This window comes from Cibotium barometz, chromosome 28 (genome assembly GCF_041138505.1).
Source record: "Cibotium barometz isolate CiBa-2024 chromosome 28, ASM4113850v1, whole genome shotgun sequence".
Taxonomy (NCBI): Eukaryota; Viridiplantae; Streptophyta; class Polypodiopsida; order Cyatheales; family Cibotiaceae; genus Cibotium; species Cibotium barometz.
Genome location: NC_141073.1, coordinates 23,138,060 through 23,165,388, shown reverse-complemented (window position 1 = coordinate 23,165,388; position 27,329 = coordinate 23,138,060). Strand labels below are relative to the sequence as shown.

Sequence of the window (27,329 nt, the reverse complement as noted above, 5' to 3'; positions counted from 1 at the left end):
AGAAGTTCGTAGGCTAAGTCACCTACTTTCTTTGGTCCACAAAATCTGGGGGATAACTACTTATACTCCCCTAGAGATAAAGAAATTCATTTGGTCCGTATTCAAATGAAGACTATAACTGCTTCTTTGAATTCTTTGATTGTCCTCTTCTTATCTGTATATTGTCTCTGTCGATCCTGGGCAGTGTTTATATCTTTATGAATTGCCTGCATCTGTTGCTCTAAGTCGCCAAGCATTTGACTGGTCATCTCGACCCTAATCAATGGGTCGGACCTAGTTAATGGAGTTAAGCAATCTTGTCCGAGACGGACCCTGATTAGATTGGTATGAAGGAATTGGTCTCTGAATTTGGGTTCTAGACTTCCCTGTGCCCTTTTCATGGTAGGAGTCGGGCAGTCTTTTAACTGATGGACCTTAGCATCCAAAACACCGGTTCTCACTTCTGAATTCATCGTTCTGAATCTTTAAAACAGGTGGGCTCCTGAGAAAGTATTCTGGGTAAAGTGTCTTCCCTTTTTAAACAGAATCTTTCTTTTATTTAGAGAGGGAATAATTATAAAATTCTTACTCCTGTATACCTCAAAGGCTAGGGGAGAAATCTTACATTCTACCCCATTTGAAAAGTGCGAGATGTCCTTATCTCGCAAAGTAGAGGACAACTCTTTTTCTTAAGATCCAATTTATTCTGGGGTTCCTTATATTCAAGTCAATCCAACAGAATACGAGGATAAATATCCCTTATATAGAACTCATCATTAAATAACAATTCATTCAGATCATATCATTCATATCTTTAACACAATAATGGTCCATTAGACCGAAAAATTTCCTTCTGAACATTCCTCCACGGGAATTTCAGTTAAGTAAGTTCTCAAATTGACATCCCTTAATTTGATCATCCGTGTCAAGTATTAACAGTAGCAATTTGACAGCACAATCCACTAATCTCATAGTGATTTGCTGAAATCATTATCATCATTTATCATCACAGGGACTCGTCCCATTCATCCTCATTGTGGTTTTGCTCAGGTTATTATATTTTAACTAAATTTTAGAAATCATCATTTTTCAATCAGAATCCAAATCAATTCATTAGTTCTCAAACAAAATTAAAATCATATCAACCACATTCAAAATCATCATTTGGATAACATTAACGCTTATAATTTCAAGTCTTAGATTTACTCGTATATACTGCTAGTAAAGAGCTGCAGTTATACCCTCGGTATATACGAGTAGTCATGATACTTGGAACTATAAGGTAAATACCATCATGTCTAGGCCTCAAGCAAGTCAGGGTTCCATAGAATTGCGGTACTTCCATCTGAAGACCCAATTACTAATTTACAAATTTTGAGTTTGAATATCAAATTGTATGAATTATATCACACAATTACAACCTTTTTGTGCTTCTTGATAAATTTTTGACATATTTGGCTTCTCAGTTGATCTTTATTAGCCATTTGGCTCTGATAAACAGATTTTTCTTTATCCGATCGTCCGTAAACAATCACTTAAATTTAAAAAAACATTTGTATATTTATATACAAGTTGCAATAAGTACATAGAGTAGCTCGGCTCCAAAATTCAAAATCTCCTCGAGAGATGCATAAGACGACGGTACTGGGCCATAGTCATGCCCTACTACATAATTTCTCTAATTGCGAAGGGAGCTATTATTTTCTCCTTAGGGATAAATTGACTAAAGAGTCTATAAACTCGGCAAGCAAGTCTGAAATTTTGAGGCGTTGAATGATATAGAATGACACCACGCATCATTTTCAGCTTTATCAAAATCATGGCCAATGAGAGGTTCTGCCTCAGCATTGCATGCCGGTTGCAAGAGGCGTGGATATATAGCCCTGCAAACCACTTATGTTGTTGTCTCTCCACTAGGTTAGGAAAATATAGTTCCTTGAAATGGCGTACGAGTCTTGCTCGGCTTGTTCGAGTTGAAGCAGAAGAGATGAGATGCTCGAAGGCAAATGCAATCATATCTTGAGACTGGGTGAGGTCGGGAATACTAGATAAATGGGGAACTTCCATCTATAAAAACAATTTCTTTGATTTTTCATTAAAGGAGCTTACGGAATGAAAATACATTATGAAAATGCTGTTTCTGAATTCTTATTACCAATTTCAGATAAGAATTTAATTATCCTTATTAGCTTTCAATTTAGCTCTGATACCAACTGTAAGATCCCAGTTCCCACCGAGCAACGGATTCGGGGTACTAGCAGCGGAAGTAGCACTTCTCGCGTAGGACAGGGGTCCCACACTCGGGGCCTCGCCCACCACGGATATCCGGACAAGAGACTAATCCGTCGGTTTTTCCAAAATCGAACCCGAAAAAACTTCCTTCACCCGAAAAGTACGGGCGATTCCACCAGGATAACTCTTTACTCTAACGTAGTCAAGACCATTACTGATCAAGCTGATCCGTCGACTGCACCTATAAAGATACTTGGTCAGATCAAGGAAGAAACTTGCACTTGGATCATTGGGATCAACGTTTTTTTTCCCATTAAGAGGCACAGCCGTTGATTCCTATCCATAGAACAAATACTATCTGGGATTTACTTTATCTATCGTAAACAGATTTTGAGTCTCGATTTACGGATCCATCAGCCCATGGGTTAGCCAACCGCCCAACCACTGTAGTGATGGGATCCAATTAAGAATTTGGATAGGTTTTGTCCCGGGTACCAAGGAAAAGAGTTCCAAGGCCCCCTAGCCGGAAGTTCATGCAAACATAAAACTAGTCACACCACTTACACACCCAATATGAAATTGCCTTTTTCTTAGCATCAGCTAACTTTAAAACAATCCTTTAATGAAACCATTATGTCACTGATGACAATCCTCATAGTCTCTAGTTGAATCCTTATTTTCAGTCATTCATTCATCGGTATACTTATGGCATCATTGGCAACCAGAACGCTCACCACCTGTTCACTCAGGGGCCTTTTCCATAGTTCCTAGCTCATAGTAGTAACCGGCAATATATTCATATAACAGAATGGAATCTCCATGGAAGATCAACAAGATCAACCCACAGATCCATATAAAAGAGCCATGGACTCATCCGTTGAGAACTAACAAGGTCAATCAACCAGATCCATGCCCGGTTTCAGAAAACAATTCTTATTCTTTATTCCAATATCTTCCACGACGCATGTGTGGGTATCTTCGGTGACCCAGAGCCTGAGCACCGTATGGTCAGCACCCTCTAGGATCCTTCACAGGTGACCTAGCGCTTCACTCATAGGCCGCTTCCTTGGTCCCTCATCCACCATACAGGAAGCTCACCATTTAAATCGAACCGAGGCTGGTCAAGACCTCAGTCGACCTTGCTACGCGAGACATCCTCCATTGACTCTCCATCAGTAGTTACAACTTTAACAGTTAGGTCTTCATGACCTTAATCCACAAGATGGTCAAAATGATTCCCCAACATTCTTGACATAAAACAGTCATTTACAAACAGTCACAAAATACAGTTTCTAAATCGAACTCTCGTCTTTCCACATTATCCCTCCTTAGTCCACATTAATTATTCCACATTCCATTCAATGTGTACTCATTCTCATCCATTTCCTCATATCGACGACACATTAATTCATATACACATTCACATTCACATCCATACATCCACATCTACATGCATACATCCATTTTTACATGCACATCCCATATCCACATTCATACATACACATCTATATCCACATCCACATCCACATTCACATCCATACATCCACATTTACATGCTTACCTCCATTTTCACATCCTCATTTATACATCCACATCCCATATCCACATTCATACATACACATCCATATCCACATCCATACATCCACATCCACATGCATACATCCCCACTATCACGTCCTCATTCATACATCCACATCCACATACATACATACATCCATATCCACATTCCCATTCACATCTATACGTCCACATCTACATCCACATACATACATACATACATCCACATCCACATTTCACATTCACATCTATACATTCACATCTACATCCACATTCACATACATCCACATCCACATTCTCATTCACATCTATACATCCACATCTACATCCACATACATACATACATCCACATCCACATTCCACATTCACATCTATACATCCATAACTACATCCACATTCACATACATCCACATCCACATTCCCATTCACATCTATACATCCACATCTACATCCACATTCACATCTATGCATACACATCTTCATGCATACATCCATTTTCACATTTATACATCCACACTCCCATCTCTACATCCACATATCCACATACATACATCCATTTCCACATTTCCATTCATATAGCCCCATATGCCTTCACATCTAATCTTTTACATCACATCCATTCTCGCCCTATCACAACCCATATACATCTTATCCTATCACATACACTTCTTACCTCATCCCATACACATCTTATCACATCTTAATTCATCTTATCACCTCCTAACTTATTTCATAAGCATCTTATCACCTCTTATCACATCTTATACACCTCTTATCACATCTTATTATATCTCATATCTATTTATAGAATACAAGAGAATTCTTATATTTGATATAAGATTTCTTTACACATTTATTTATGCATAAATTCTATTTAAGGAGATTAATACTTTTGAAGTAAAAATCAATCTTCTATGCATCTTCCTATGCATAAATTCATTTTAAATGAAAATGATAATTTGAATTAAATTTCAATCTTTTATGCATTTTCCTATGCATAAATTCAATTTAGATGAGAATGACACTTTTAAATTTAAAATCAATATTTTATGCATCTTCTTATGCATAAATTCAATTTGGTAGGAATTACACTTTTAGAATAAAAGAATTTCTCTTATGCATCTAAGTTATGCATAAAATCCATTTATGATAAAAATCACACTTTTAGTATAAAAAGAATATCTTTTATGCATACCTCTATGCATGAAATCCAATATGATAAAAGTAACACTTTTACAATAATCAACTTTTATGCATACCTCTATGCATGAAATTCAAATATGATAAAAGTAACACTTTTATAATAAAATAATCAACTTTTATGCATACCTCTATGCATGAAATCCAAATATGATAAAAGTAACACTTTTATAATAAAATAATCAACTTTTATGCATACCTCTATGCATGAAATCCAAATACGATAAAAGTAACACTTTTATAATAAAATAATCAACTTTTATGCATACCTCTATGCATGAAATCCAATTATAATAAAAGTAACACTTTTACAATAAAATAATCATCTTTTATGCATACCTCTATGCATGAAATCCAATTATGCTAAAAAAATAACACTTTTGTAATAAAATAATCATCTTTTATGCATACCTCTATGCATGAAATTCAATTATGCTAAAAGTAACACTTTTGTAATAAAATAATCATCTTTTATGCATACCTCTATGCATGAAATTCAAATATGATAAAAGTAACACTTTCACATTAAAATAATAATCTTTTATGCATACCTCTATGCATGAAATCTAATTATGATAAAAGTAACACTTTTATGTTAAAATAATAATCTTTTATGCATACCTTTATGCATGAAAATCAATTATGTATAATATAAAAATCAATTTCTCTATGATTACAATGAATATCTTTCAATTAATCTAGGATGATAATTCCTAGAATATGGTAGGAAGTCCTCTTTTCATGCTTTGAATGAAATTATTTTATGCGTAATTTTTATAAAAAATTTACCATAGCTCTGCTGTTATGACTGATAAATCTCAAATTTTCTAAGAGATAAAGCTTATCATTAAGAAAATAAATAGAATGATCTCTAATTGGATCATTAATCCATAATGGATTGAATCATCAATATTCATGAAATACATAAACTAAAAGCATAGAAAAAAGCCCTTAATTTGGCCTCAAAGCATAGATTAATCTTGGATTAAGGAAAAGCTTTATGAAAAGCTTCATTTGGATTGAGAATGGGTCATGAGTATGACCATTTATTGAGTGAGAGAGAGAAATTACATAAAAACCATTAGAATTAAGCATAAATGGAAATTTATGTAGTTCTTAACTATCATTAATCAATTAACTTCAATAGCATTCATCAAATTATGTAACTCTTCACTACCATTCATCAATTAACTTCAATAGCATTCAAAAACCATTCCAATTAAGCTTCTCAACCTTGAGAGGGGTTGACAAGAGAGAAACATTGAGAAATTATAGAAAATGATCAAAATTCACTAATTACCTTACAAATTTCTTGATTCTTTGTTCACGGTAGAGGCCCCCAACCAATCAATTGGTTAAGTATGTTGATGGAGCCACCAATGGGGATTGAAGAAAGAGGGAAGCTCCAATTTCTTCAATTTGGAGAGAATTTTAGAGAATAGTAGAAATTAGCATTATTTCAGTATAACTCTAGTATAGTAAAATTCTTCTATTTTTTTCAAAGGACTCATGTTCTATTTATAGGAGAGGGAAGCTCTAACCAAAGCTAACTGAATTCTAGAATTTTCCAAATTCAGTTTGGTTGAATTTGGACTAGATTTGCACCTAGTTTGGTTACTTTTTTATTCGGTTTGGTTCCATTTTGATTTGGTTTGGTTCAAGAGAGAGGAGAGATAAAAATATCACATTATTTTTGAGTTTAAAACTCATTCAAGCATGTGAAATATGCACCTCCTTTAATGGACTCCCCCTCCTTACATATGTGTCAAAATGGAATCATTATACCCAAAATATCTCATATTTTTAATATTGCTCATAGTTTTTTACTAATAAACCTTGTACATTTTCAACTCTTCATCTTATGTGATCATTTACTCATTTTTGGATACCCAAAATATCTCATATTTTTGATATTGCTCATAGTTTCTTACTATAATAAACCTTGTACATAGTCAACTCTTCATCTTCTGTGAGCATTTACTTATTTTTGGGTATCTTCTTTTACAAATTGGATTTATCTCCTCCCTACACATGGATTGATGCTATTGGCCCATAGGAACCTTAATTGGACCATAATCCAAAAATTTCTGAAAATCTAGACCCTTAGGCTAAGGTCCTTCATATCCATTTCCAATTAATTCTAATTGCACATTGGAAAGTTCTTTTTGAATTTCTATTTTAGGGGAACTTATTTTAATAAGATGAGTTATTTTTCTATCCAAAAATATTCATAATCTGAATATTCTCTCTCTAGAATATTTTCTCTCTCTATGTTAAAACAGGCAGAGACAAGATCTCTTATATTTATGAAGAGAGAATTGATTACAGGGAAATATGCTGGACATTTTAAGAGGTTGGGGAGGAATCTTACAGGGCTGATGGGAAATCTTTGAGCAAAGAGGAGGGGATGAAGGGAGGAAAAAGGGGGGTGGGGTAGGGGCAGGGGCAGGGCGGGGGGAGGGGGGCGGGGGGCAGGGGCGGCAGGCCGCAATAGGGGGGAGAAAGTGGTGCTAGAGAGTGATTAAAACTATCCATTTTGTGATTAAAACTATACACATATTGATAGAAACATCTATCATACAATTAAAAAATAGCGTATCCATTTTGGCTTGATTGTCCATCATTTTGTGTGCTTATGTATAATTGTAAATGTTTAAATTATGATTATAGCTACACATGTACCATTAAAACAATAGTCTGACATATGATTATAAACATATATACACTTTTTAGATCAGTTGTCTGACATACTTTTATAATTGTGTACGCATACAGGTTGGACTTGTATGACATGCCAATGAAAATGTCACGATTATTGAACTTGATTAAATGACTATCTTTCTCTTTTGTATAACGAGACTAGCAAAGGTGAAATTGAAATTTGAAGAAGTAGAGATCTTGGTTGCTTTGAAGAAACTAAAAATTAAGTGGATGAGGAGTTATTCCCCACTTTCCCCACCAAGAAAAAAGTACTTTTTATCAAAAAGGAACTCTATTGATTAGAGGCCCCTCTGAGTTGACTCATTTGGGTATTTTTTATATGCACTTGTGAAGTGGAAGAGTCTTAGTGGGCAGAAATGCACTAGATGTTATGCATTTAGATGTATGGGGTCCTACGAAGACCATATCTATCATAAAAATAGATTGAGATTTTATTTAAAAAGCCAAGAAATACCCCAAAAATTTCTAGAAAGTGAATAGGACGTGCTCGAACTTGATTTAAGCTTAAAATTAATAATTGACCTCATTAACCACCATGATTAATATATACCCGTCACCCATCCAACTGTTAAATTAGGCTTCTATTCGGTGTCTGCGAGATCAAGTTGATTAGCCTATGCAAACATTAGAAGTTGATAAGCCTATGCAAGCATTAGAAGTGATTAGCCTTGCCAAAACTTGTGGACTCCTTATTAACCACCATGATCATGGGGCCTCAACTGTAAATAACAAGCCATGTATCATTGTGAGGTCATCTGGCCCTTATTCTATCCAGGTGGGGAAACTTTTTTAGTCTAGCATCCAAAATCTATGTAACTATCATACTTTTAAAGATAAAAAAATAGGTGCAAATGCAGTCAGTTTGAGTGTAGGTTTGATATAAGGCAAGTCCATGTCACCAGCAGTGCGGTAGAGCAATTGGTGAAGCGTGTGTGTGTATGGGGTAAGGTCTCGTGATCAAGTCTTACTTCCAGCTCTCATCCATAATAAGGACACTGCTTGGTACAAATAAAAATCTCGCATCACCAAAAAAAAAAGTCCATGTACCCGTCATGCTATGTGTGAAGCCCCATCAGGATTTCTGCATGGGAGAGACCCTTTCTACAAAAACTAAGTCTCATATATGTGATCTGGCCTTGTTTAACATGTCTACTACATATAGATTGGTCCCAAATTTGGTACCACATCGAATTGCATGTAGATTCATAGTTGTAAAAATACATGTGGTCGTTTGACATCCCAACCTCTTTTCTAGAGCAGTTTTGTAAATTTTATTGCTAGGTACACTTTTTTCTAAGGCCAAGAAATCCATGCTTGCCTTTAGAAAAACACGTGGTTTGGGCACTCATCCATCTAGGGTAGACCCTGACGACTTGACTTATCAAAATTTGCCACCCGACCATCTAGGGTAGTAGACCCCGGCTAGACTTATCAGAATTGGCCAAGAGTTGAAAGGCATCAAGTACCAATGGAATATTTTTACTAACTTTCCAGATTTGAAAATAGGTTGATAGATCGAGATTTTACTAGGTGTGGAAACCTAGACACCCTGTAGCTTTGCTTATTTTTGTGGAGGTCGTAACTTGAGTTATGTAGCTTGGATAAGGACGTTTAAATAGTCAAAACTCATCTACGAAAAAAAAACTCTCATTATAGCATGGTTTGAAGTAATTCTAACAATCACACCAAAAGTTATTGCACTTCAGGTCAATTTATTGATTGTTTTCAATTTTCAAAATCCCAATTGCTAGGCATCCTTTGTCAGGAGGGTACTTTGGCTTGCTACCATTGTTTGATTGGCATAAGATTTGATATGCTTGAATTACATACTACTGACAACATGCATGCATAGCCTTGTATGGAGCTGAGATCATACGATTGTCCATTTTACCACGTGTGTAAAGCAAAAAGCTACCCTAACAATAATGGGGTGAAGAATGCATCCCAGCAGTGGGGACAACCCTAACTTGCAACTTTTGATTAATAATTTACAAAATTGGGCACTCCAGCAAAAGTTATTACACTTTAGATACTAGTGATAATGCATTAAACTACCAGAAGCAATTTTCATGGAATTATCAAGTCTAGAGTATCTAGTGCTTTTCTTTTCACTTTGCTTGTTTTTGTACTTTTATTCATGTTGGGAAGTAAATGAACACCAGTGTTGCGAATCCACACTTCTAGAGAGAACCAACTCACTTGGTAAGACTGGGTTTTTGAATCTTGGCAAGTTGAGATTTCTACAAATTGGATTACCAGAGGTCACCTAACACCTTAAGGTTTTGGGGTCTGGATGGCTAGACCAATTTGTGGAACACCTTAGTTAAGCGCGCTTGCACAGGACCACAACTGGGATGGGTGGCCTCCTAGGAAGTGGGAGGCATGTTTCCAACATGGTATCAGAGTCCAGGTTGTGATGTTGGACGCTAAGACCTCAACCAAAGTGTGGCTTGAGGGGGGGTGTTGGAGATGCAATCCACAATTCTAGAGAGAACCAACTCACGTAGTGAGACTGGGTTTGAATCTTGGCAAGTTGAGGTTTCTACAAATTGGATTACCAAAGGTCACCTAACACCTTAAGGTTTTGGGGTCTGGATGGCTAGACCAATTTGTGGAACACCTCAGTCAAGCGCGCTTGTGCAAGAACACAACTGGGATGGGTGACCTCCTGGGAAGTGGGAGGATCCATGTTTCCAACATGGTATTAGAGCCCATGTTGTGATGTTGGAAGCTAATACCTCAACCGAGGTGTGGCTTGAGGGGGGGTGTTGGAGATGCAATCCACACTTCTAGAGAGAACTCATGGTGATATTGGGTTTGAATCTTGGCAAGTTGAGGTTTCTACAAATTGGATTACCGGAGGTCACCTAACACCTTAAGGTTTTAGGGCCTAGATAGCTAGACTAATTTGTGGAACTCCTCAGTTAAGCGCGCTTGCACAGGAACACAACTGTGAAAAGATGCAGGGGAGAAGAGAGCTTGAGCTCTTGCAAGCACACACACACTCACAAAACCCTAAGAGAGAACACACAAGGTGAGAGGCTGAAAATCTTCTTCTTCTTCACACAACACTCAACACACCATATACAAAGATAAGAGTACACACTATATGAAAAGGTATTCAACCAAATACAATGGCTATCACATAGCCTGTCATCCCACTGGCCGCATATCACCCATGATCTCACCAACCATGCCAGTGGTGTAAGTGTGGGGCCTATCCCCCAGGCGGGTCATCAGTGTCCACCGCCTCACTAGATGAGCTCGATATCTCAACACTCCCCCTTGAGCTCAACTCTATCTCATGTACACCAAGCAAAGCCCTGAATCTGTGGAGCTTCTCTGTACCCAATGCTTTGGTGAAGATGTCAGCTACCTAATCCTATGTGCTGACATAAACAAAGTCAACGTCTCCTGCCACCCAAGACCTTCTCTCTGACAAAATGGTAGTGGACCTCTATATGCTTCATGCGAGCATGAAAAACTAGGTTCCAGGCCAACTGTATACTGCTAATGTTGTTACAAAAAATGACAACTTGTCTATCCACCACTGATAGACCCAAATCTGCAAGTAGCTTTCTCAACCAAGCTACCTCACTGCTGCCATAGCAACACCTCTGTACTCGACCAGGCTGCTTTTTGCTGCTCCAAGTTACAGTAGCACTAAGCCACTAGTAGATCTCCTGTCTGAGATACTACCATCCCAATCAGCATCTGTGTACCCATGTACAGATATCTCTGTCCCAGTTTCATAAAATAGTCCACAATGCAAAGAAGACCTCACATACCTCAGTATGCGTCTCAATGCATCCAAATGCGGTTTTCAAGGAACCTGCATAAACTGACTTACCAACCCAACAGCATAGCTCAAATCTGGCTTGGTGATCGTCATGTAGATCAAGCTTCCTACTATGCTCCTATACATAGTAGGATCCTCCAAAATCTCTCCTGAATCTGCACTCAACTTGCCATTTTGATCCAATGGCACTGAGATAGGCTTACAGTCTGTCATTACCTTACTTGGACAACATGTCCATAAAATCAATTTTAATGAGAATAACACTTTTGAAATAAAAATAAATCCTTTATGCATCTTTCTATGCATCAATGTAAACATTCTACCCATTGTGTTGCCTTTTACAACCAGCCTGCACTTATCTTTAAAGTCTTCTACATAACATCCATCAAGGTTAAATCGGACCTACAAACCCTGCTCAATCATCTGGCCAACTGAAACCAGATTCTTTGTAATGTTCAGAACATGAAGTACGTCTGCTTCACTTTACCATCCTGCATATAGACAATTGCACATCTCTAACATGGACAATCGGATAAGCAGTGTCATCCCTTGTTTCAACAAAACCTGGTCTTTCAAAACTCTTGATTTCCTTGAACCACTCACCACCCATGACTTGTCATGTGGTTTGAAACACCTGAATCAACATACCATACATCATCCTTACATGCTACTACATCATTTCCAGACACAATATTAACTACATGTTACATAACAAACCTCTCAGTATCCTCATTATTTTTGCTAGAGGATGCATAGTTGTTTTGCTGCATTTTTCCATTTCGTATGTTACTCTGCTTCTTATAGCAATCTGTCTACACATGTCCAAGATTACCACAATAAAAATAGCCTCGTGTATCATTATGTTGCCTTTACTAAATACCACGACCTCTTTGACTCCCCTTGCCTCTAAAGTGGCCTCTTCCACCTGTGTGTTGTTGTTGTGAATCCTAGGACTGTTGCTGTTGCTGACCATAATTTTCATTACCTGTTCGGCCACCACCTTGGCCATGTCCATGACCTCTACCTCGTCCTCTACCTGCACGTGTAGAAGGCCTGCTACTCTGAAATATTTTTGTTTTGTAAAGATTGTTGATCTTCACCCAAATTCTTCTCTTCAATAATCAGCATTGACACTAAATCTGTGAAGTTGAGAATGTTCTCTGGAGTCTGAATAGACATCTTGAACGCCTTGTATTGTGGCCCGAGACCACGTAGGATCATCAACAGAAACACCAATTGATGCAAGGGATTCCACAATGCCCTTGATCTTCAAGATATAACCATTCACATACATATTTTTCTTCTCCACATTATGAAACTCATTCTTCAACTGAATCTTTCATGCCTTGGTGTTGGTTTCATACAACTTCACCAAGGTATCCCATGCCTCCTTAGGTGACTTGGCATCCTGTATATGCCCAATCATGGTATCTTGTATACTAATAGAAAGCCAATACATGACTTTCCTTGCTTCTCGATTCCAATCCTTAAATTATTTTACATCTGCAGAAGCAGTTCGATTAATCTCCAGTATCTCCGGTGCCTCCTCATGTTCACCTTCAATGTAGTCCCAGTAACCTTTTCCCATTAGTAAATTTATCAATCTAAACGTCCAAGCATGGAAGTTGTTCTTGTCAAGCTTCTCTGCAACAAAATGGTTTATTCCATCATTGGACATCTTTTCTGCAACACAAATTTACCAAAAACAGCACTCTTGTTTGACCTGCACAAACTATTGTATTTTTTGCAAACGGGACTATCCTGCACCCAAACTGTCACAAACAGCACTCTTGTTTGACCTGCACAAACTATTGTATTTTCTACAAACGAGACTATACTGCACCCAAACCAGTGACCTCAATTTGCATACATACACCCAATGGCAACTTTGAGATCTCTTTTCAGTACTACACACACTGTCTGCATAACCAATCTCCCTTCCTACAGTTCCAAAAACAGAGTTCTACACAAAGAATCAAAACTTACTCTCGCAGTGCCTCCCCCCCGGTGTGAACACCTACGAACTAAAAAACGAAGGTCCAGATGCACCCGAAATGCATTTTCGGCCTGAAAATTATCGTCCAACAGACAAAATAGTTGCATGTAGCTCTACTCCCATGAAGAAATCTCCTCAATCGAAGTTCGTTTACCGATGCCTCCCGAAGAGCTCCTAACAAGGGAGTAGTAGCCAACACAAAGGGGAAAGAGTAGATGAAGCTCTTACCCTCGTACCGCTTCCTTTGCTTCTCTTGCTTGCTTCTCATCCCTTAGCACATGAACCAGGCTTTGATACCATGAAAAGATGTAGGGGAGAAGAGAGCTTGAGCTCTTGTAAGCGCACACACACTCATACAAACCCTAGAAGAGAACACACAAGGTGAAAGGCTAAAAATTCTTCTTCTTCTTTCACACAACAAAAGAGGCCTACAAAGAAGATAAAGTGGCTAACACTTATAATAGAGTATATACAAGCGGTCCATAATGTGAACACGCTAACTAGAGTGGGTAGGCGTGGACTAGTTGGTGTAGTCCAGCTGTAGAATCTCTAATGAAGATATATCGGTGTCAGCTATACCAAACTCGCCCCACCAATGATATAAATGTCGAATGGTCATGCAGGCGCCTCGTGAGTGTCATCTCATGTTGAGCTTGATATCTCAACATCACCCTCTCCATTGAACTTGTGCGTGGGCTTCGCGATTTGTGCAACCTTTCTAGAGCTACTCAATTTGTATCTCTCATGATTGGTCCTATACTTTGAGCCACTACTCTCCCTAATGTTTGCACAAAGGCTGTTGGATCAATTGGATGTGTTGTTGCTACTGGAAGTATTGGTAAATTAGGGTGTTTCATGTAAGCATAATGGCATGAATCCCAAAGAAGCAACATGAGTTCAATAGGTGGGGGTCGTATAGGAATTCCCATAGGTACCAATGACATATGAGCTAAGGGTGCCACTGGTCTAATCATTTATGAGGATGTCCCCCTTGCTCTAGGTTGTGTTGGCAAAGTAGAGGAATATGTGCAAGGAATCAAGGATGTTGGGTGAAGGTTCCTCCTTCTATGTCCCTAGTATGAATGTGTTAACTAGGCCTAGAGCCATTGTTGTAGGGACGACTGCGACTGTGGTTGCCATAGTCGTGATGACCGAGAGCATGAAAAATGGACAATGTTGCGTGGTTGATCACAAGTGGTGCCATTATGAGTAATGTAGTACCCAATACCACACAGAGTCTTGAATTGTGCTAACAACATCTTGAGTGGGTACCTCTCTATGGTCTCGAGATGTAAAGCTCGTGCTAGTAGACTCTTGGAGTCCTATGTAACCTTGAGGAATAATAGCAGTAGTCGAGGCTTGGACCATCGTGTAGCTAGGTGTCACCACATATGTGGAATCAATAGGGCTTATTGATGGTGTCTCCATATCACTCAAGGTAGGGCCTCAGGCATTGCTTGTCCCAACCTGTGTGCTAGAGGAAGCCATGTGGGCATGGTGATTCCCTATCTAAGCTTCTCTTGCTCTACAATAGCTTGAATATTCCACGACCATCTGAAGTCGCTCTTCCTCGTCTGTGGAAGTAAAGATGGCTTGCTTGATTTCCTCTCAACTAACAGTATAAATAAGGCTCGTAGCCAAGTCTGTCAAGGTTTCCTAGGTGGCATTGAACTCCCAGCTCTCAGTTTGCAGTAATGAGTCTAAGAATCTTACATCTAGATCTAGCTTTGATATAAATTTATGTGGTATGGCGCTCTCTAGGCTATCAGTCACTTGAGAAATCGATGAGGCTTGGGTGGTTTGCCCAATTGGTGCGGTTTGGGCCGCTAATCGTTGTTGGCCTTGGCATAAGGTCTCTTCCTCTTTCGCCCTAGCAACTTGGATTAGGGCTTCTACCTCTTACACCTCCTATTCTATCCTGCCATCTAGGCAGTAAGTTTTGGGCAAGATTTTTGGTCTATAGGCATTTTGCTAACCTCAACTCCCTCATCCCCAAATTGATATTTCGCTTGGTTAGGTGCAGAGGTTGCAGTCAAAGCCAAACCCCTAAAGTAAGTAGTCATGCGGCCTATCAAGCTAGTGGTAGCGAGATCTAGCATTTAATGTTTTAAGTGGGGATTTCTCCCCCATGGTCCGATATCCCTTCTATCAATTCTAGATCAGAGGAAGTGTCACTACTTGTTGAGAGTCTTAGGCTCTGTACCACACTGAATCTCATTCCTAAAGAGGGTCCTGAGATAAAGGTGTGTTGATAAGAGCCTACTTGGGTTAACATGGTTTCCTCAAAATCTGTCTCTAAAACGTGCCCAGATCGCAACTACATATTATTGCATGCTGTTTTATGGCTAGGGGGATGTTTCAATTTTCTTTTCTTTTTTTTGCACTAGAGAAACTTGTCCAAAATGGGTTTTAGAAAGTTCTAAACACTTTGGGAAGAGTTATGCATGCATTTTTTTCGGGCCACATATAGTTAAGATGAGTCCCTAAACTATAGGAAATTGTAATTTTTGGGTCTTATATCAAGTGCACCAAAATGACCGCAAACTTATGCGTGTGCTTTTCAAAACAATTCTACCTTTTTTGCCTGTTAACCTTTTCCCTTTTACCTTCTCTTTTATCACTTTTTTTTTCTTTTTACCAATTTTCGATTTGTGGTTTACGATTTTCAGTTTATGGTTTATGGTTTTCAATTCACAACTACCCAAAAAAAGGTGGGTCATGGTTTTTGGAGTTTTCCTAGATTCCATTCCCTTTTTGACTTGGGGCCTAAAGCCTGCACGCATTAAATGCGGCTAGCCAAAAGACGTACAACTTGTAGCCCAAATTATGCGTGGATTAAGTTAGGTTAATCTAAGTAATTTACACTAATGCAAAAAATGCAAAAAACTTTCAAAACACAAAAATAATTCTGGTTTGCAAATCCTATAATTCTGGTTTGCAAATCCTACCCCAAATCTATAAATGTTCACTTAAACTATGCCCATGGCTCATAAATAACCCCTTGCTTATACAATGCTTACTTTCATAATACAAACATGAAATACATTCACAAGAAAGTAAATTTATAGTTCACTATAAACTATGCCCAAGGCTCATAAATAACCCCTTGCTTATACAATGCTTACTTTCATAATACAAACATGAAATACATTCACAAGAAATCCATTCTAACTTATCACATGCCCTTGGAACAAAAATGCCATAAGTTTTTCATTGGATCATTCCCAAACGCCCATCCAAATTGTAAATTTGGACACTGTTGCTTTATAGAATGATCATGCATGCTTTTGATGTCTCTATCTATACTATTTAACATAACTATTGTGAAACTTGGGTTAATAAGAAAACATAAAACCATCAAAGCAAAGAGCTTATAACATGATGTTACAAGCTCATTAATGTAGGATTTATGTATAAGATCAAGCATAACTTTAAAAAAAAAGTATCGCTAAATTTGATTGTCTCAAAGAAATGAATGAAAAGCTTAGAGTATTGATCTACTCTAAAAATGTTAATGCCACCACATTTTGTGATCACTATCTACTCACATACACTAATCAATCACATATCGAAGAGTTACTATAAATAAAAAATTAAAAATTTTAAAAAAAAAGTAACTTCGTGCGTAGTCTCTCAAGCTACAACCAAGTTTTGATCAATCAATCTAATAGATCAACACAAGATAGCACTAGTTATAGAATCAAAAGTATACACTTATCATGTCATTTAACCAATGCCTCCACTTTTCAACAATATATATATATATAAGATAGTATATGAAAGATATCCACTTTCATGACATCTCGACAAAACGACTAAAATGTCCATTCTTTTGTATATATATATATATATATATATATTATATTATATTATATTAATAACTTACCAACAATTATGTACAAGACTAGAGTACATCACACCCTAAACTCCCACCATACCACTATTTGACAGCTTGGAAATCCACTAAAATGTCAATTCAAAGTCGAGCATAGAGTCATTTTGTAACAACTTCTCTTCAAGAATAGCATTTTCATTTATGAGAGCAAAATCAACTTGGGATGCCACGAAAAACGAAAAAATATCTTCTAATATAGTATATGCCAAATCATATAAAGTACCTCAAAAAATTATCAATTGTAAACCGTATATGCCAAATTTTTCTCTGCTAAATATCTTTGAATGAAGACAAAAAATGAATGCCAATGTACATATGAAAATGTTAAGAAAGCGTTAGCAAGCACTTCTTTCGATCCCCAATTAAACTCTAATCTTCTATATACACATTGACTAGAAAACATTTGCTATTAGAAGCTTGCTTGCTAACACAACCAAGAAAACATAGTATAGACTTCCTTGTAACCTTTATTAAATACACTTATTAAGAATAGAATTAACCCATGGAATACAATGTGTAGTAAAAACATTATCTCCTAACTAGCAAACTTAGTTTCGTTAGTGACCATATACTTGGTGAACAAGTAAGACAAAACACTAGAAGGTTGTTTGTTTCTTTCATTCCTTTGAACTTGGGTGTTTTCATCACAATGAAAAAGAATTGCTACAAGTACATCCCTACCGTCTTTCCATAATTCCAAACGGTGAACTTCCTCCAAGAGTAAAAGATTAACTTCTCTTTTTTTTTAATTTGTGCAACTAATTCCTAGTTGATGAGAGGACTCCTAAGGGCCCCACATGCCCTTTTACAAGATTTTCTTCTCAATGCTCCCTTGTGACATATTTATCATCATGAGAAAATGAAGCAATGTCATCATCAATTATATCACTAAATGGTCTTTCACAAACCCACCTCATCAAAAAGAACAAAGCTACGTTGCTTTATCAAGAGGACTACCCTCCTTTCAATCGATAATGGAATTACTTTAAAGGATTAAGCTTATTCCCAAGGATAGATATATTGCTGTTCTAGGATAAGCACATTTTACCATTTTCAACGACCTCTTCATAACCGACACTACAACTAGTAAGGTTTTCCACGCTAACCTATGGTGTTCAACTATCTTTGGCTTGACATGACCCAAAAGAGGGATTATATATTCTAACTTCAATAGCTATGAGCTAATGTATTGAGTTTTAAATAATTATGAGTAACCTTAATGCGAATAAATCATGGGATAGACGACAAAGGTTAAGACTTTAGGAGGTTGACTTGTGGCGCTTCTAGAAATATCTTAGCTTCCTCAACGGTGGGAATAAAATGCAAAGGAGAAATTATGTCGCCTTTTTTGAGGCTTTGGCCTCTGATGCGAGAGAGATTCACCAGTCTACAAGAGAGCACGACGATCAACAGTTGTTAGTCTAATACAAGAGAGCTTTTTTTTTCAATTCATTTGTCTTTATTTGACTACTATATTATTGTGTCTTCTATTAACACGAGGTACATTCTTTGAAGATAAAGCTTCCCTGTTGGAATGGCTGGGGTTTACTTTCCTATGTCACTACCAATCTGATAAGCCACCAAAGAACTGAAGACAGAGAGACAAGCCAAAAGGAGACGAATCAAAAGCAAAAGAGCTTACCACATTAAAAGAAACAAGAACAAAGACTGCTCCAAAGCTAACCACCATAGTCAGAAAGCCAAAAAGCATTTCAGGGGGGCTCTTTATTTTCCACATTACCCTCACAAAAGATCCCCATTCTATCCCCAGAATGTAGCCCAAATGGCAAAGTGGTGAATTGGTAAAGCGTTGAATCTGTAGGCAGGCGCCCAAATTCAAGCCTCCAGTAAGGTGCCCTCCATAACAACAAAACAAAGGATGTAATTCATGCTATGAATGAAAAGGAAATCCATACAATACCACAGACTCTGAAAGAGAGCCTTATGATGAACGATTTTAATTTAGTTTACTATTGAGCTGCCATGGGCAGGAGCCAGTCATCGAATCCAAGAGGATTATGGAACTTTGCCCTCGTGCGCTTCTGCAAAGGAAGCCCATTTGCTGCAGCCCCTGGCCCATAATCCTGAAAGACAATTACCATGATCAGAATGCTCTTGAGGACAGTACAAATCATATCCTGAACTGTGTGTCTGTGTGACTCATAGCAAAGAAGCCAGCTCAACCCCATAAATGCAATCAAAAGAGCTTCCAGGGAAGGATGCTATGTGTAGGGAAAGTAATCCAGCCTGACATCCAGGATGCTACTCTTCTACTAGTCTAGACAATACGGTGCTAAAAAACAAAATAAAAATAGCCATACCTGGAGACAAAGCCCATGCTTTAGATCACAGATAGGGTAGTCAGGTGGGCAGCAGGACTCATTGTCAGAACAGCAAACTGCAGACTGGTAGTCACAGCAGCCCCAGATCAGGCAGAAATCAACAAACTCGAAGATGCAGCAGCAGGTCTGATAAGGAGGACATGTGAAGAATGCATCACACGTCTCTTCAGGAGCAGGTGGAGGGAAAAAAGGTGGAGGTGGAGGCGGTGGAGGAGGTGGAGAAACAACTGGAGGTGGCTCCCCTCCTGGCTGTGGAGATGGGGTGGGGCCTGGACTGACATCTGGAGTCGGTGTCACTGACAGTTTAACGGGATATGATGGCTCACTGTTGATTCCACAAATACCCTCTCGGTCTCCTGTGTTGCGGATCATGTATATGTAGCCTTCGGACCCCCAATCTGTTCCCCATGAGTTTCTGACTATCCAATAGTCCAGCCCATCTGATGAACCCCAACCCACAATGACTACTGCATGGTCCAAATCATCTGGCTCTCCGGGGCATGTTCCATCAAAAACACCCTGAACAGACAGCAGAGACCAATCATTAAATCATGAGGGGCATGTTCCATCAAAAACACTCTGAACCAACAGCAGAGACCTATCATTAAATCATGAGTATACTTCACATGTTCCACCATAACGGTTTCAACTCAACAGTGGCAAATCAATGCCTAGGACATGGGAGGTAATATTATATGATTTGTTGCTTGTCATAAAGCTGTTTAAACCTAAGTTTCCTTAATAATCCAAATGATGGAATTGGATAGCATGAAAATCGCTGCAAATTGGGCACAACTTACCCCTGCATACAATTGGAAATCGTATGCTCCTCCATTGATGGCCACAATTACAGGCTGTTGAGAAGCAGCACACAGAAGGGCATCCTCATCGTAGGAACTGACATCCACATAGCTGTCAATGCTTACTGCCTTCTTGTTCACCTGGAAAGAAAAGGGACATGTCACGAGGATGGAGCTGCTGCAATAGATGCAAATTTTCCTAATTTAATTTCTTTGATTTCCCCAAAAATGAGTGCAAGGTGAAGAAGGAGATACAATATGTGAAACAATCCACAGATTATGGGTAGCAATGGCATACCAGATCGTAATCGCAAGACCCTGTCAGACCGTTGGAGCTGGTGTAAGGGTAATCAGATTCCGTGTCCACCCCACCGTTACCGAGAATCCACTCCATTGCAAGGTCCATATCTCCACCATCACAACCGTAGTTGGATCTATCACAACTGACTAATTCTTGCTCTGAAAGGCTCACAAGGTCTCCAGTTTCTATGGCATTGATTGACTCCACTGCTGAAATAGTAGCAAAGGCCCAACAACTCCCTGCAGAAATATTTCCACGGTTATTTTTCAAGGTGCAGAGCACACTCTGGCCAGCAGTTACCTGTAAGCAGCGCATTCTTAGATCAACAGATCCCTTCATGGATATGCAAAAGCTACATATTCTTGGTCGCACAAATTCAAACATTGAGTTATGCTCACCATATGGAAAAACAGAAATTGAATGAATTGCAGAAGACTCAAAATGAATTGAGAGTCAACTTAGAGCTCTTCAATCTAACACCACTCTTTCCACTTCCCTAGAATAGGTTATGGTCATGTAGGCAGAGATACAATATGGTACCATCAAAAGCAAGGATTAAAAGCCATAACAATCACTTTGCACCATCAATCTTACAAGTAAATGAAAGATAGAACCAATATCCGTATACAGGGTCAACAGATGCATCAGTGATATAATCTCTACAGGTTGACAGAGAAAATCAATGCATGCAGTCATGGAAGGTTACCATTGAGGGCTGAGGCATTGACAAGTCGTTAGGAAAAACAAAGAAAAAGGCACTTACCACAACTGCCTTGGTCCTTGATTGGCAGAACAACACCTTGCTCTCTCCAATCATAAGAAGAGACAAGCTGGCTCGAGCTGCAACTCTTCGCTGCTTGTTTCCCAAACTCTCTCCATAAATTTGATCTCAGGGGGCTTGAGCCACTAAGCCGCAGACCCAAAAACTTGGAAGCTTTGAACTCTTGGTTTGTGAGATCTGCAAATCGTGTCAACCCTAACCTGTAAGATGACCCTTTCTGGTTGTGCTGATGGATGTGGTGCAGGTTTTGCTTGAAGATGTCAAACCTTCTGTGTTTCTCCTCGTGTGCAGATGATGGGTAATGCTTGCCATGTCTGTGGTTCCATCGATCGAAAAGGGCAAGCAGGCGCGACTCTGAGTGGAGATCTTCAGGAGAATACTCTACAATGGATCGAGGGTTGGCCAAAGATATACGTGCTGTACAGCAGAGCAGTGCAAGGAGTAAAAAGCAGGAGGCCATGGGGCCTGTCATGGGGGAGGGAGAGCTATGCAGGGATAAGACAAGACTGTGTATATGCTAAACCTGCAGATTGAAATGGGCGAGAAAGCGGAGAAAGAAACACCGTGAGTCTGACGCATCACGGTCTCTGTCACCGCGGGAAGCCTTCAACGATCGATCAGAGAAGCTAATTTGAGAGGAGATGCTGCGTAGGGTTCAGCTACGGATGCGGTGCGAGGAGGAAGGCCGGATATGGTGAAAACAGCTTGAATGATGGTAAAAGACTGAGCAGTCGAACCCTAATTACGTGAGAAGCCCTAGCACGTTTCACTGGTAAACCTGGTTAGGGTTTCACTGCTTGTGCGATTCTAGTTAGGGTTTCAGAGCGTCTGTTAAGTACACCACCTGCGTAGTTGCATTAAATGCACACAAGACCAACGTCGCCTCGCGGGCCTCGTGGGAGAATTCAAAAAATCAAAAAAAAAACTTATTTTTTCCCGGTAAATTCTCGCCAGTGGAGGCTTGCCACGTGTTGAATATTTAAACGTGGTATGAGATCTTTTTTAATAATTTCCTATTGCACATGCTAAAATGTAGGTAACTTTAATAGTCCCACGTTCTTCCCCTCTCCCTCCCACGTTCATCACCTTGGGGGGTACCTTTGGAAAATCATAAAGATCAACCCTTAAAATTATGGCAATGCTTAGGTTTATCATGGATTTAGACTTGAAAATCACTAGGAACCATATAACGGATTTATAACGAAGATGTAGAAATTCCATCCCTTAAAATTAAAGACATCAAATTCTAGCCGGGATTTCTTAATTCCTAAGGCCTTCACACATTACCTCCGCACATCAAGCTTCACTAATTGGCACAGACATTTGGCCCCACACACACATGTGCATTCGGTTCCTCTCTCTCTTCCTAAGGCCTTCACACATTACCTCCGCACATCAAGCTTCACTAATTGGCACAGACATTTGGCCCCACACATGTGCATTCGGTTGCACACATGTATCTCGAGGTTTCACAATTGGGCCTGCAATCTTGAGGAGACATGGGATGAGTGGATGCTTAGTCAAGAGATCCCCAATTGAAAGATGATTGGCACTTGTTTGGCTGGATGTTTAGTTACTTAAGGTTTGAACCACCTTGCATTCTCTTGAATCCATGTCCATGAAGAGCTCGTGAGTTGAGCCTTTAATGTGAATATAGCCTTATCCTCATGCACCATGCACAAAAGGACACTCCCTAGTGATGCCCTACAGTTGGAAAGAGCACCTTCACGGTCATTATTAGGGTCATATTTTATTGATGCATACTCCTTGAGAAAATTAATTATGATAATGTAATACCTTCTATATTTTGTATAGAGACCTTTTTATTCTTTGTATAAATTATAAGGATCTCTTTTTTCAATAACTTTTTGTACCTTGATGTATTAATTAAAGGGAGGCATGAGAGTGATCTCCATGGCATTCATTCAAGAGTGCTCTTTTCCATTGAATGACAAATATCTAACTTGCATTCTAGGCCAATTGAGTTTGAACACATAATCACCAAGTGACTTGATAATTTAGCATTCTTTTAAAGTATCCCTTTGGTTACTTATGCAAGGCCTTAAGAACATTTTCTTACTATGGAATGAAAAACATAAATTCAAGAAGGCATTTTTAAAAGTACAAAAAATGATAATTTTCAATGGGAGAAGTTTCTTTTACATTTCATGCAGGGGAAGGTTTATAAATGTTGAAGAAGCCCACTATTAAACTGCATTTACTTTTAATACTTATATATTCTAAGTGGTAAAATAAAGTTGTGTGTTTCAAGGATATTAACAAGGAGAAGAGCATGTATACTAAAGTACATAAACTGATTTCTTCAAAAGGGGCTATCTTTCACCTTTAAAAAAGAGCACCATGAGTCCTAACTCCTTGCATTCATATTATGATTATTGATATGATAAAAATACCTACTTAACAAGTAGGAGAATAATATGATTGTTTGCAAAGATGAAGTTTATAGCCTATGGATTTTAAATGCCTAGATTGAATGTGTATAAATGTACCAATTAGATGTGTATGCTATTATGTTTCAAGAAGTGTACTTATGTTGTGATAAAATATTTGAGAACGAGTTTAAATGCTTATATATCTAAAGGTGACAAGAAGCATTGTAATAATTAAAATTTATAAGTATAATTGTAAATTCTCTTTTTAAAAAAGTACCCATATATATATATATATATATATATATATATGGCCATGATTTTTAATGAAATTTTTAATTAAATGATAATGATTAAATTTAGTAATTAATCTAACAAGTAAGGTGTACCAAGTGAATTGTTATGTTCATAGTTATAACAAAGGATTAAAAGATCAAGGCCACTAGTGGTGGTCTTATAAGGCATGTTGGTTCACGAGGAGTTGGATGGCATGGGATAAAGGGGATCCCAAGGATGTTTAGGTATGGTGGAAAAGTTATCACGATCACGTTGGTTCACCAGGTGTTGGATAGGCTAGGCATCAAGGATCTGAAGGATGGTTAGGTACTAGTTTGAAACCCTTAAAGAATAAGGTGCATTTACACCCATGGGATAGGGATGATTCATTTTGCCATTACTTTCACTTGAAACTTTTTTCCTTTGGAAACCTTATCTTCACCCCCTCTTTCTAGATGTGAGGTAGTGACTACAAGAAGTTGTCCACTACATTTGGTATGAAAGAGAAATGTCACCTCTCTTTTCTAGACAGGAGCTTTAATCCCCATTTTTCTCCGAGCATGACTTCTTCACAATTATTCTCTTGATAGGTGGTTATCTAATCCTTGTCAATAATCTTATGATCATAGCCTTATGGAATTCATTCTCCTTAACAATAAAAGTGGAAAGCATTGCCTGAATTGAGCTCTCTTAGGTTGGAGACCTCTTCATGAAATTATGAATTCTCAAACTTTATGATTTTGTACAATATAAGTCAAGTTATCTACATTCTAATCAACTTTACATGTGTTAATCATAACCTCTATGGGAATGCCCTTTTTTTAGTTGGGATATTTTATTTGGATGTGCCTTTTATTTATATCATTTACCAGGATTAATGTGTTTAATCAAGCTATGTACGCACTAGTATGACATAGTCAGGATTAATGTGTTTAATCAACTATGTGCACTGGCTAATATTATTTTGGATGTAGGCAATGAATGAGTGGTGAATTGTGTGTTAATCACAAGTGGAACATGTGTTGGATCACTATGATATCTTTTGGAAGTCATGTGAATACCTTTTATGGTTTCATATTTAGGCATTAATATTTTCATAAGGCTAAGACCTCATACCTTTGTACATACCAAATAGTATTTATTTTATACTTTGGTAGGCCCAAGACTTTATATTAATGCTTGCTATATTTTTGTAGAGTTGCTCATAAACTCAAAAGCACTTATGCTTTGTTTTTGGAATTATCTTTTTGGAAAGCAAGCACTTTTTCTAATATATATAAATATGGGTGAGTGGTACAAGGGCTACACTCATCCCAGGAGAATTATCTTTTTAGAAAGCAAGCACTTTTTCTAATATATATAAATATGGGTGAGTGGTACAAGGGCTACACTCATCCCAGGGGAAATTCAACCCACTCTTGTGTCGATGGTGACCTTTACTCTATTCCCCATCTCTCTCTTATTTATTTTATTTATTTATTAAGGTGTATGCTTTTAATTTGTGCAAGTATACGTTATGTTCTAATTTTTGTGTTGAGAAATTAAAGTTTTCTTCTCGAAGTGTCTTAAGGTTCTAACAGTGATGTCAAAGCTTTGGGAACCACTCAAGGAGAAGGATTTTTGAAGAAAATTTCAAAAATCAAGGTTTACGCAAAAATCAAGGCCAAACGTTTAATTTTTGAGAATTGTTAAAACTTCAACAAATCAAAGGAGAAATATCATAGGAAAAAGAAAGGCCTACAGCAAGGATACAAGAGCTTAAACAAAGAGAGGAACTCACTAAAAATCCAAAGAGTAAAGACAAGAAGGACATAAAAACCTTTGGCAAAGATGGCATGGTTTATGGGAATTTTATGGGCCATTGGATGAAGAATAAGATCAAGGGCTAGAGTTCAATATCACCTTTTTCAAAAACCACATATGTTCAAACCAAAACCACCCATCTTCTTGAAAAACCACCTTCCTCAATTTTCTACCTCTCAAAGATCAAGCCGTATAGATGTAATCAATAGACAAGAGCTTTAATTCCCTAATCTCTAAATTGCTAAACCCATCACACTCAGAAATTCCATATCCAAGGGTTACAAATCTCGCATGAAATTTTGGAAAAAAAATAACATATATTTTTTTACTCTCCTGCACGCTGCCGATTTCTCTCTAAAATCTTATGCTTCTTATTTGTTCCGGCCGCCGCCAATTGTTCTTTCTCTCTCTTCTACTTCACGCAACTGTCGATCGTCTCCGTTCTCTCTCTTCTCTCCTTGCGTAAATCAGTTGTCACCCATTGCTTCTTTTGGTTGTGCGTTGGGTGCTGTCATTAAGAAGCGTTGAATCAGATTTTAACATTAGACGTACCATCAAAGAAACTTTTCATGAACAAGAGAAGCAAAAGGAAAGAAAATCAATCGTAAACCATATTTCAAAAATTTGATAGTAAAAAGGATGTAAAAAAAGTGTTGTCATGGAATAGTTAACTCGATGATGATTTTTTGGGGAAAGAATTTTATGAGAAAGATAAGGTCAAGTGTGCTGCAAATCATTTGGTTGAAACTACATCACTATGGTGAAATGCAATCAAGTAAGGACTTGAAAGATCAAGGACTTGGAAAGAATTTCAAAAGCTCATCAAAAAGAATTTTGAAAGATCAAGGACTTGGAAAGAATTTTGAAAGCTCATCAAAAAGAATTTCTTGACCCCTCAATATAAAGCAAGAGCACGTCAACAATGGGATACACTTCGTTAACTTGACAAAGAAACTGTACAACTATATGTGGACAAATTTTGGCAAGTTCTCATTCAACTCCAAGCTATTGAGAACGAGTGAGAACAAAGGAGAAAAAACGTAAATTCATTGTTGGATTAAAGCCTACTCTTGGAGTGGAGATCAATATGTTCCAAACTCATTCTCTCTCTATGGCAATCTCTTTGGCTTACAATTAAGAGCAAAAGAATGGAGTACCAAAAAGGATAACAAACCACCATATGATTCTCGGCTAACAAATTTAGAAAGTTTGTTCCTTTTCGTAAGTTTGATAGGTACACTAATGATACCAAGGGTG

General features: G+C 38.0%; 1 protein-coding gene across 1 annotated transcript; it reads right to left on the bottom strand.

The window, feature by feature from the left end:
* Positions 1-19,074: 19,074 nt before the first annotated feature.
* Positions 19,075-22,515, bottom strand: LOC147622657 (cysteine proteinase mucunain-like). The gene is made up of 5 exons (XM_086822208.1): positions 21,586-22,515; positions 20,820-21,061; positions 20,522-20,662; positions 19,701-20,240; positions 19,075-19,463 (listed from the first exon to the last, which is right to left on the bottom strand). The coding sequence occupies exons 1-5, from the start codon at positions 22,073-22,075 to the stop codon at positions 19,350-19,352; spliced, it is 1,527 nt and encodes a 508-aa protein (XP_086678334.1). The 5' UTR covers positions 22,076-22,515; the 3' UTR covers positions 19,075-19,349.
* Between the last annotated feature and the right edge of the window lie 4,814 nt (positions 22,516-27,329).

Excerpts from the sequence above, each read along its gene's own strand:
- LOC147622657 (XM_086822208.1), bottom strand. The coding sequence starts at position 22,075 with ATGACAGGCCCCATGGCCTCCTGCTTTTTACTCCTTGCACTGCTCTGC. Across the intron at positions 21,062-21,585 it reads CAAGGACCAAGGCAGTTGTG|GGAGTTGTTGGGCCTTTGCT; the intron begins GTAAGTGCCTTT and ends ATATTTCTGCAG. Across the intron at positions 19,464-19,700 it reads AGCATGGGCTTTGTCTCCAG|GATTATGGGCCAGGGGCTGC; the intron begins GTATGGCTATTT and ends ATTGTCTTTCAG.